This window comes from Lontra canadensis, unplaced genomic scaffold (assembly GCF_010015895.1).
Source record: "Lontra canadensis isolate GAN:19392208 unplaced genomic scaffold, GSC_riverotter_1.0 scaffold1, whole genome shotgun sequence".
Taxonomy (NCBI): domain Eukaryota; kingdom Metazoa; phylum Chordata; class Mammalia; order Carnivora; family Mustelidae; genus Lontra; species Lontra canadensis.
This window is the reverse complement of record NW_022630995.1, coordinates 116,595,534-116,607,542: the sequence shown is the minus strand read 5'-3', so window position 1 is coordinate 116,607,542 and position 12,009 is coordinate 116,595,534. Positions and strand designations below refer to the sequence as shown.

Sequence of the window (12,009 nt, the reverse complement as noted above, 5' to 3'; positions counted from 1 at the left end):
AGCTGCTTTACTTCTGCAGCATATAGAGTAAATTATCATTCTTCTGTCTTATATAGCAAATTACCCAATTCACCACCTCCACACAATTCAAATGGTATGACAAAAATCCGTGTCCTTGAACGGTCATTGTAAATCCAACTTAAGGGTCATAAACATGGAATTTAGTGTTAGTAATGTCATTTGTCTAAATGACAAACTGCTACATACTTGAAATCACAGCACTGAGCCTGGAGTAGCAAAGGATGGAGGGAGCCTCTCTGAACTCCTCCGCCTGAACAAAAGCCTTGCAGCTATTAAGCAAATATAATTGTGAGGCAAATTTGGTTGCATATATTACCTTATCTGTTATTTAACCTGAAAGAACCCAAAATCTATTCCATTTCATTTAAGACTGATTTATATTCTTTTTTTATCTTCTAATTGAAGCATTATAAACTCAAAGAACTAGTCATTCCTCCCCACTTTTTTACAGGACCCCTACATGCCCTTCCATGATGCCAAATGCTAATCCCATAAATAAAAAAGCTAGTTAATGATATATTGTACATCAGTAATGTTTGAACTCTAGTGTAGTTTCTGTGTGTTTGCTGCTTTGTTTTTTAACCACAAAAACCAGAAGGGGAAGTGTGGGAGCAAGTGGGTTGGGCAGTGGCAAAAAAAACCTCATGACACATTTCTCCGCCTCCCTGTGTTGGTGGAGAATGTCTGGAGCAGCATTTAAATTCTGGGAGGTCCTGACTGTCAGCTACAGGAAGAGAAGGTGAGCAGGGCAGCATCATCCAGGACTGGGCTCTCTTCTCAGCCAGCCACAGAGCAAGGTAAGCCCGCACCTCGCTGTCCCAGGCATTCGGCTTCATTTCAGGGTGGGAAGGGCAAGTTGTAAGGAAAAGAGCTGAACTGTAAAGCTGTTAAGCAGACTTATGCTGCTTTAGTCTTTTAATTGAGCATGCCAGATGTATTACAGATTTCCTGGAAGAAAGGTAACTGGGAATTTTGAAAGCCAGTCATTTATATAACTCAAAAATGCTTGGAGTCCTCAAAAGAACTGAAAGATTTCTTCCAGTCAGGAAAAAAAAAGAAAAATTCTATGGCCCTTTTGAATGACTATATATATTATTTTTAACGGGTAGATGGCTGTGGAAGCATTTAAAAGGAAAAGGATCTTTAGTGGCAATGTAAGCTAATAATTATGCTATGTTTCAATGATAAAATGTATCCATCCTATTTTCAAGGGAAAAAAAAAAAAACCTTTCTGAATATTTCACTTCTGTATTTAGCTGTTAAATTCCTCACCAAGATACCTGTACGACACTATGCAGACGTATTATCATGACTAGAAAAGCTGTTGACTTTTTTCAGTGTTTTGGTTTTTGTTTCAAATTTCTAGAATGCCTTTCTTAAATAACTGAGCATTGAGACAGCTTCATTTTACCCAAGTAGTACCTTTTTAATAATTTAAGTTAAAAATCGCACTTAAAATGCATGCTGGAAAAGTGAAGAAAGCAAGTTGCTTTCTATAGTTTAATTTTCTCTCTCTCTTTGTGTTTTTCTTCCCTGAGAAATAAACATTCCAACAGCAGCTTATTATTTTAATTCAATTACTAATGATCTGTTTTTAGGTTAAGATAGCTGAGCTGTCACGTAGTAATGGTATAATCCCTGGGACTCTAAATCTTTTTTTTTTTTTTTCTTTTAAGATTTTATTTATTTATTTGTCAGAGAGAGAGCAGAAGCGCATGGAGAGCTCCGGGCAGAACAGGCAGGCAGAGGCAGAGGGAGAAGCAGGCTCCCTGCTGAGCAAGGAGCCCCATGTAGGACTCCATCCCAGGGCCCTGGGATCATGACCTGAGCCGAAGGCAGGCGCTTAATTGACTGAGCCACCCAGGTGTCCCTGGAATTCTAAATTTTTTTTTTTTAAGATTTTATTTATTTATTTGACAGACAGAAATCAGAAGTAGGCAGAGAAGCAGGCAGAGAGAGAGGGGGAAGCAGACTCCCTGCTGAGCAGAGATCCCGATGTGGGGCTCGATCCCAGGACCCTGGGATCATGACCCGAGCCGAAGGCAGAGGCTTTAACCCACTGAGCCACCCAGGCGCCCCCCTGGAATTCTAAATCTTAAAGTTGAATATAGCCTTGTGAGATTCCTCTCTCCCTTGCCTAATAGTGAGAGATGGAGTAAAGAGGAGGCATTACAAATAGCAACTCAAAAGGCCATGGTGATCAAAACTCCAAAAGGTAGAAAATATTCTACAGGAAATATATTTTATTTGTAATGATTTTGTAGTGTAGTAGCATAAACAGGTATCACTGTTTTACCCTACAAAGAAATCAAATATTCCTTACAAAATATTTTGCAGGAAAAATCACCATGAAAATTGCGGTGATTTGCTTTTGCCTCTTAGGCATTGCCTATGCGATTCCGGTGAGTACAACTGAATCTTAAAGGATATTTCTCAAAATAAATGAATTGTGTGCTCCCCTGTGCTAGGAACACATTCACATTGTAATCTCTCTTAATCTTTTCTGTTTCAAAGATTAAGCAGGCCGATTCTGGGAGCTCTGAGGAAAAGCAGGTAAGCATCTTTCAGGTTTATCATGCAGTCAGATGATTTGTGCAGCTGCACAAGAGGCACTACAAACATATTTGTTGCCATTTTACTTATTTTCATAGTCATGCTGTTAATTCATAAGTATTTATTGACCACCGGCTTTCAACCTAGGCCAGTACTAAGCAAAGTTACAGATGGTCACCGACTTAACGATGGTTCCATTTACAATTTTTCAACTTCATGATGGTGGGTGAGCCATATGCATTTAATGGAAACCATACTTCAAATTTTGAATTTAGATCTTTTCCTGGGCTACCGATTTATGAACAATACTTTCTTGGGATGCTGGGCAACAGTAGTGAGTCACAGCTCCCAATCAGCCAGGCCATCACAAGGGTAAACACCGATATGCTTTCAACCATTCCGTACTCACACAACAATTCCATTTTTCACTTTTAGTATTCAATACATTAAATGAGATGTTCATGACTTTATAATAAAATGGGCTTTGTGTTAAGTGCCTTTTGCCCAACTGCCAACTAATGTAAACACTCTGAGCATGTTTAAGCTAGGCTAAGAGGGGCTATGATGCCCAGCAGGTTAGGTGTAATAAATCCATCTTGGACCTACCGTATTTTCAGCATGTGATGGGTTTACTGGGACATACCCCTATTGCAAGTTGAGGAGGATCTGTATAGCCTTTAGTAAATACACACTCTTAACACCAAACTAGTTCTTTGGGCCATTATGTAAAAGGAATTCTATGAAGTCATGTGACTTTTTCTTTCCATGAGTCAACATACTGTACTAGACATAGAAAATTCCGTCCTTTGCTTACTGAGTTTAAAATCTGTCTCACACATTGGACAGTTTGTATGATTCATAGTATCTCCTAAGATATTGGCTAAGAAACCCATTATAAAAAGAAAGGTTTTTATGCTGTTTGGATCTGTTATGCTTGTCAGCTGACTTTAACAATTTCCTAACCAAACCTAAGACCAAATCAATAGATGTACATGCCCTTCCAAAATGGGTGAAACTGTGCCAGCCAAACAACAAATGGGCATTGTTCTGAGAACCTCAAGCTAAAAGGCACACAGAGTTCAATCCCAGATAAACAGAATAAAGGCCTGTATAGAGTTGCCTGGGGTCACTGAAAAGAGATTGCTAAATGAAGACATTAGGAGAAGTTTGCTGCATGTGTTTGGGTGCACAACTAGGTAGGTAGAGGCATGTCTGTTTTCCAGCTGATTTGAGAAAACAAATACTGAAGCATAGTAATAGGACAGAAAAATTAACATTTACAGAGAAGAAAAGAGTTCACACTATATGAGAATTGGTGACTTTTTCATAGAATTAATGTGGCACATAAAGCTATAACAGTATAAAATTATTCAATTACATTTAGGACATAAGTGAAGAGCTCAACCTTCCAGAATCCTAGAAATTTAGAGCTAGTCGGAAATACGTGAAAGTTATAAGGCTATCCCTCTGAAGATGAACATTGTTATCTGCGAGTGTTATGACTATCAGGAGGGTTTTAATCTGTTTGTTTTGTTCAACTATATTGTCTTCATGTTACCTTGTTTTAAATCATAAATTTAACTTATAAATGCCTTCTCTCTGAGCACATATTACATGTAGCAGCAGGAAATATATATATTAAATATATATAAATTATAACATATTTACATATCCTCTTTATATATATTTTTTTTTTAAAGATTTTATTTTATTTATTTGACAGAGAGAGATCACAGTAGACAGAGGCAGGCAGAGAGAGAGAGAGAGAGGGAAGCAGGCTCACTACTGAGCAGAGAGCCCGATGCGGGAATCGATCCCAGGATCCTGAGATCATGACCTGAGCCGAAGGCAGCGGCTTAACCCACTGAGCCACCCAGGCGTCCCACTCTTTATATATTTTTAAATTAAAAAAAAAAAAAGAGGGAAACTTGGAACTCCTCTAGAACTGTAGTTTCACATCTTTTAAGGCAAGGAACCCTTTCCTCCAACAAAAGCTTTCAGAGAAGCCCACTATGAAGCTGCTCTAGTTGGAGCCAGCCCTGGAGAAAAGACCAAGTGCTACTGACTGGTTGCCTCCCTGCCCCTCCCCCACCGGTGGCTGGCTGTGAAAGGGACCCATGGAACTGGCCAGGGCTCTCATTCTCAAGGACAGGGAAGGGAAGGGATTGGCTCTGGGTGATACAGCCTATCAGATGACACTTACTCAGAGCAATTTCCATTCCTCTGTCCTAGGATAGTCATTTTCCAGATAAATAACTTGGCTAAAGGAAAGACCATTCCACTCATGCCTCTGGCACCTTGGAGCAATGGAACTTCTGTGCCATGATGTTAATATTATAATAATATTATAGTTCTGCATGGTCCACCCAGAGCGCAACTAGACACATGTGGCTACTGAACTTACAACGTAGCTGCTGCAACTGAGGAACTGAATTTTTTATTATATTCCATTTTAATTAAGTTAAACAACCATATGTTATATGACCAGAGGATACTGTATCAGACAACCAGCCTCAGAGAGTTCCTCCTTGTTCCATAGAGGGAACAGTGAAGATCACCACTAATTAAGGGCACCTCTGCTTTAGACGTGCTTTATCTGAGGGGATATTTCAGCTAGCAAGCACAGGACAAGAACTCCCGGTGTCGAGCAGGCACAGAATGCCTCATTGAGAAGAACTAGACTGCATGGGTTTGAACCCCGACTCTGCCACTTAATTTCTTTGCAGCTGAATTTCTCTCGATCTGTAAAATGGGAATAATGATACCTATCTCACAGGGGGTTGAGAGGATTAAATGAATATTTGCAAATCACTTTGAAAGGATGCCTGATCTAAGGCAGTACTATATAAGCATGTATTAAATGAATCTGCAGGAGAAAGGAAATGTTATAAGAGGTGTCTCAGGCTCTGGTTGACCATAGAGAGGCATGTTATGCTTATCTATCAAGATCAGTGAAGTACAGTTGTTTTTTCAGTTTATCACTTAGAGATCCTTATGTTTCTTTCTTTAATAATGACAAATATGCAACATTTTTTGTAGCTTTACCACAAATACCCAGGTGCTGTAGCTACATGGCTAAAGCCTGACCCATCTCAGAAGCAGACTTTCCTAGCACTACAGGTATTTTTAATTTTAACTAACTTTAAGAATTAAATTTCTCACAATTAAAGAACAACAACAAAAAGCAGCCATCATGCAGGCCATTCAGGCCAATTAAACAGATCCTGCCTGCCTGTCAGTAAATGTGAGCTTAAGATAGCAATTGATCTGGTTATGTCAGCTTTTCCCCACTTCAAGCCCCCCATTTATGAGGCTGAAAAATAAGACCTGCTTTGGATAGAAAAGGCTAACTTTTGAATTAAAATATAAGATATGTTTGATATAAACTGATATGTGTCCCTCCTTCCTCAGAACACTGTGCTTTCTCAAGAAAATGATGATTTTCAACAAAAGGTGAGTCCTCACCGTGAGTCAGAAGCCGACCATGTCATAGAGAGATGAAAGAAGCCACTCTTTCTCCTCATGACAAGGCCTGAGTTTGATTCCGACAATATTCTATTAGCAAATGTTACAGTAAATTGCCAATTTAAAACCTGCTCAAAAAAAAAAAATGTATTTACTAACCTTTAGAAATACCAGGTTTCATTATCATATGGTCTCTCCGATATGAGGAATTTGAGAGGCAGGACAGGGGGCTGTTGGGGGTAGGGAGGGAAAAAAGGAAACAAGATGGGATTGGGAGAGAGACAAACCATAGGAGACTCTTAATCTCAGGAAACAAACCGAGGGTTGCTGGGGGGTTGAGAGGGAGGGACAGGGTGGCTGGGTTATGAACACTGGGGAGGGTATGTACTATGGTGAGTGCTGTGAATTGGGTAAGACTGATGATTCACAGACCTGTACCCCTGAAGCAAAAAATACATTATATGTTAATAAAAAAAAAAAAAGAAAGAAAGAAATACCAGGTTTCTTCAGATAAGTTTAATGTGGCAGGAAATGTTTACTAATGTCTGTTATTTGAAATAGTAAGCCTCTTAACATTTTCTTTAAGGTATTTTGTAAATGTCTTATCTACTATCTGATAAGCATCTAATAATGCCTACGAAAGCCAATTTTATCTCAGGGGAACATTTCTGTTCCTAACGTAGTGGTTTATGTGACAGCTATTGTTTTTTATTAAGACTATTGATATATTTGCTAAACAAAGAGATAAGTTAAATTTGTTTTCCTTAACGTCTGTTTAAATATGCAAAGAATCTCTAACTAAGAAAGCTCGATAAATAATCCAATTTATTTCCTAATCAGAAGTTTAATAGATATTCAGTGATTAATTTGGTTGACAGCTTTGAGTTGCAGTTGACAGACTAGCATAATGGAGTCACCTCTTGCTTATGAATGCTGATAAGGGGGTGGTTTTAGGTTTGGGGATATGCATTAATTCATGTATTCTCCAATCTCCTGAGAATTCGCATTTCAAATAAAAATTAATCTCACAATTATGTATCTGTATTCATTTCATCATTGAATTTGGTAATTTAAATAATGTCTAATATGAATAAGGAAAAGCAATGTTATCCATGGAAACATGATACTCACATATATGGCTTGAAAATGTCTATGAAAGTAATTATTTGTGGAAAAGCAAGAAAAATACCTCAGATTATGATTCCATTCATCCTGGTGTTAAAAAAGAAGTTGGAAGATACTCACTTTGCTCCTAGAAACCACTTAATTCGTTGTTGCAAATGCACAGATTCTGAAACCAAATTAGTCTGTAAGACAAATGCACCAGGAAAGACTAAGGGAAAATAAAACCATTACCCCAATTTTTCTGGCCATCTTGTTTTTTAGACCCTCTCAAGCAAGTCCGATGAAAGCCATGAGGATGTGGATGATGATGACAGAGACGATGTGGACAGCCAGGATTCTGTGGATTCCAATGATGTAGATGATGACTCTAACCAGTCTGATGAGTCTGACGAAGTGGTCACTGATTTTCCCACTGACATTCCAGCAACCCAATTTTTCACTCCAGCTGTCCCCACAAGAGACTCAAATGATGGCCGAGGTGATAGTGTGGCTCATGGACTGAGGTCCAGATCGAAGAAGTCCCATACATATGAAGTCCAGGTAAATCCTTAAACAGACACGTAAGATATTTATGATTTGAGCCCTATTCTAGGAAACCAGAGTGTGTCTATTCACATTCACTTATTCATTCATTCATTCAGTAGGAATTATTTTATGACTTTTTAAAGTTTTTTAAAATTTATTTATTTTAGAGAGAGAGCAGGAGGAGGGGAAAAAGGGGAGGAAGAGGGACAAGCAGGCTCCACCCTGAGCTTACAACCTGAGCCAAAATCAAGAGTCTGGCGCTCAACCAACTGAGCCACCCAAGTGCCTCTAATTTATGACTATTGAACACGAAACCTTTTTTCACTTGGTGATTTTATGTTTAAGTTCATGCAATTTCTCCCTACTTTTGTCTCTCAGTCACAATGATCTTTTCCCAAATCCTGGCTCTAAAGCATTTATTCTATTCACTTTTTTAGATTAAAGAAAACAATTTTGGAAAACAGAAGTTATTTTCACAATATAATGATCATGCTTTGAAGTTCAATACCTGAGATGAACTGTAGGGTTGCAAATTTTGCTTAATCTATTGTTGAAGGATCTGAATTTGACACATAGCCTTTCCACTTACTACTCGTTTTACTTTTAAACTTTCAGTTCACTTTCCCTTTATGTAAAACAGAGATCATGAGACCTACATCATAGTCTTTATCATATGCATAATTGATGTATCTATTAAACTAAAGGAGATGAATATGTGAAAAAACTCGGTTAAAAACAAAGTAACACGCTAGTCCTGTTTTCTGCTGCAGCCAAATTTAGACAATTTTCAGTATAATTGGTCTAAAAGTTAGAAAGCAGAATTAGACTGTTCCCATCTTTGGTTCTTCATTTAATTCTTCTCCTGTTTGTTCTGTGATTCAGTATCCTGATTCTACAGAGGAGGACTTGACATCACTTGTGAAAAGTGAGAGTACGGAAGATGACTTCAATGCCGTCCTTCTTTCCCAGACAGTGCGGGGAACTTCTGACGGGGACAGCCACGCAAGATATAGTCAGGAAACCAGTAAGATGGATGACCATAGTATGGAAACCAAGAGCCGCAGGTACACCAGGGAGTATAAGCTGAGAGCAAGTGATGAGAGCAGTAAGCATTCCCATGAGATTGGTAGTCAGGAAAATTCTGAAGTCAGCAGTGAACTCAGCAGCCAAATTGTTCAAAGCCACGAAAATGAGCGAGTCCTAGACTCCGGGAGTGTGGAGGAAGATAAGCACCTGAAACTTCACATCTCTCATGAATTAGACAGTGCATCTACTGAGGTCAATTAGATGGAGAAAATGCAATTTCTTACTCTGCTTTTAGTAAAAACAAAAAATACACTGTAGCGGGATGGGAGACAATATGAAATGCTTATTTCTCAGCTTAGTTGGTGAAGATATATGTATACGGATCTGGAAAGAGATACCAGTTTTGATCATTAGTTTAGTGTGTGGCTTCATGGTAACAGCCTTGTAAACTAAAAGCTTCAGGGTTTGTTCTATGTTCTTTTCATATAAGAAACGCAAGCTGTCACTGCATTGTAATGTTTGCTCTTCTTTTATGAATAGAAACTTATGTAGAAACAAAATACTTTTACACACTTATAAAAAGAGAATATAAAACTTTATGTCACTATAACATTTGTTTTTTAAATTAGTGTATATTTGGTTGTGATTATTTTTTGTGTGTGTGTGAATAAATCTTAGTCTTAAATATAATGAGTTTAGTGGTATCTTTTTCTTTTTTTTCTTTTTCTTTTCTTCTTTTTATTTTCCCGCAACTTTATTGAAATATAAATGATGTATAACATTGTGTAAGTGTAAAGTATAGCACATGATGATTTGATACACTCATACTGAAGATGATCACCACCATTGCACTAGCTAACACCTCTATCTTGTCACCTTCTCGGTCCTGTTACATAACCATCATTTCTTTTTTGTGGTGAGAGCATTCAAGATACACTGTCATAGCAACCAGTTACTACTTTAGCGAAACTGCTAAGCTTAGTAGAGAGCAATCCATGGTTTGACGGGTCAACCGTACAGATTCTGGCTGAGTTAAAGTTCCTAGTTACAGAAACAGAATTCAAGTTGGGGTTGATATTCAGCCAGAAATCCTCCAACCATGCAGGACTCTTTAACTCAGGGAAACACCTTTTTCTCATTTTTACAAAGCTTATATAAAAGCTAACGAAATCCTAGCTGTAATCACAAATCAATTTTATTGTTTTTCATCATTCACCAGTAATTTGCTCAGTGAATTTATTGCTTTGTTGTCCTTGGATGAAAATTTGATAGGTTCCATAGCAGTTTTTTCCCTAGCTATTTTGATCAACCATAGATAATAAACAGTCCTCTTGTATTGGAAAATTTTTAAAGGCATTTTCAGGTAATAAGCAAGATTTTCAATTTCATTCAAAACTGAAAGTTCTGGAAGCCTGAAGAGGGACAATAATCTTTCTTCCATGTCTTGCTCCTCTGCTCTTTCTAAAACTAGACATTTCACTTGGAAATTTTAAAATTCTCTATTAAGTAACTTTTAGGACAAAAAGGGAAAAATTAAGAGGCAGAATTTCTAAAAAAAGAATCATAATGAAAACACAAAATCAATAGATTGTAGTTAAATCAGTGATCACAGAAAAGCCATGGTCTTAAATTCATGCAGCAACAAGCACATTAAAAAATGAAAATGAAGAGGCGCCTGGGTGGCTCAGGTGTTTAAGCCTCTGTCTTCGGCTCAGGTCATGGTCTCAGGCTCCTGGGATGGATACCTGCATCAGGCTCTCTGCTCAGCCGGGAGCCTGCTTCCCTCTCTCTCTCTCTGCCTGCCTCTCTGCCTACTTGTGATTTCTGTCTGTCAAATAAATAAAATCTTTAAAAAGAAAAAAGAAAAGAAATAAATTGAGCTCCCATCTTAAAAATTAGAAAAGAACAAAAAAGTAAAGCAAAATAAAGGGAAGGAAGGAAATAATAAATTTAAAAGCAAAAGTAATGACGTAGAGAAGAGAAAAATAGTGGAAACTAATAAATGAAAATGCCAGCTTTTTGTAAAAGCAACAACAGCAAAATAGATAAACCTTTAACTCACCCAGTAAAGGAAGAAAGGCAGAAAAAAACAAATAAGAAATACAAGCAAGAAGATAACCAATGACACTGGTAAGTTTTTAAATATTGAAAGAGACTACTTTACACAACTCCATACAAATAAAATGGAAGACCTAAGTAACTTGGATTATTTTCTAAGAAAATACAACTTATCACCATTGGCCTTGCTATATGTAGAAAGCATAAATAGACAGATTTCCATAGAGGAAAGAGAAAAAGTTACCAAGGAACTAACTATAAAGACTAGATCCAAATGATTTTACAGGGAAATTCTATGAAACCTTCAAAGACCAGATAAGCCCAATCCCATTTAAATTGTAGCACAGAAGGAAAACTATCAAATGATCTCTAAGAAACAAATATAATTCTGACACCCACACCTGGTTAGATTACAAACACATGCACATACACGAAAACTATAAAACAGTCTTACTCATGACTAGCAACGGAACAATTCTAAATAAAACGTCAGCAAACAGAATCTAAAATCAAGTTTAAAGACTGCATCGTAATCAAGAGGGGATTATCCCCAGACAATGAAGCTTCAATATTAGTAAATTCATTCCTATAGTTCATCATGTAGTTAGATCTAAGAACAAAGATGTTATGCGATTAGATAGATGTAGAGATAACAAAAAGGACTTTGCATTAGTGAGCTATTACCAGGATGAAAATAGTGAGTAATTAACAGCCTCAACAGCTCAGTGACTTACAGGGTCGAATACTTTTCTTGTTCTCACTCACCAGTCTGTGGGTTAGTAGGGATGCTTATGCTTCAGGCTTCAGGATGGACTCAGGTCTGCTCCCCATGCTTCTCCATTTGAGATCAGCAACTATCAGGGGCCTGTCTTTCGGATGGTAGAGGTGGAAACACAAGAGGGGTGAGCAGAAACATATGATGTTTCGGACTCTGAACTTGACACACTACTACTATTGATCGTTTAAAGCAAGCCACATGCTTACACCCAAAACCAGTGTACAGGTGAAGTATTCTCTCCCAACAATAAATCATGATAGAAAAAGGGAAAAAAGAAACAATTGTGAACACATAGTAAAATGCAGCACAGCCTTTGACAAATTTCAATACTCATTCTTAATTTCAGAAAAATAACATAAAAATTAAGATATACTTTCTTAACACGATGAAATATTTTATACCTCAGTTTAAAAACCAGCATCCTACTTAGTGGAGAAAAAATTTTCATTAAGATCAAG

The 12,009-nt window shown here is 37.5% G+C and overlaps 1 protein-coding gene across 2 annotated transcripts; it reads left to right on the top strand.

Annotated features, from left to right (window-relative positions):
- The first annotated feature begins 763 nt into the window (after positions 1-763).
- SPP1 (secreted phosphoprotein 1) lies at positions 764-9,274 on the top strand. Of its 2 annotated transcripts, XM_032861942.1 has the most exons (7): positions 764-818; positions 2,359-2,423; positions 2,536-2,574; positions 5,614-5,694; positions 5,986-6,027; positions 7,426-7,704; positions 8,572-9,274. In XM_032861942.1, exons 2-7 carry the CDS (start codon positions 2,370-2,372, stop codon positions 8,974-8,976), a joined length of 900 nt encoding a protein of 299 aa, XP_032717833.1. In that variant the 5' UTR covers positions 764-818; positions 2,359-2,369; the 3' UTR covers positions 8,977-9,274. The 2 variants fall into 2 exon arrangements, with proteins under 2 accessions (XP_032717833.1, XP_032717835.1); XM_032861944.1 differs by lacking the exon at positions 5,614-5,694.
- The last annotated feature ends 2,735 nt before the right edge of the window (positions 9,275-12,009 follow it).

Excerpts from the sequence above, each read along its gene's own strand:
- SPP1 (XM_032861942.1), top strand. The coding sequence starts at position 2,370 with ATGAAAATTGCGGTGATTTGCTTTTGCCTCTTAGGCATTGCCTATGCG. Across the intron at positions 2,575-5,613 it reads GGAGCTCTGAGGAAAAGCAG|CTTTACCACAAATACCCAGG; the intron begins GTAAGCATCTTT and ends CATTTTTTGTAG. Across the intron at positions 6,028-7,425 it reads ATGATGATTTTCAACAAAAG|ACCCTCTCAAGCAAGTCCGA; the intron begins GTGAGTCCTCAC and ends CTTGTTTTTTAG.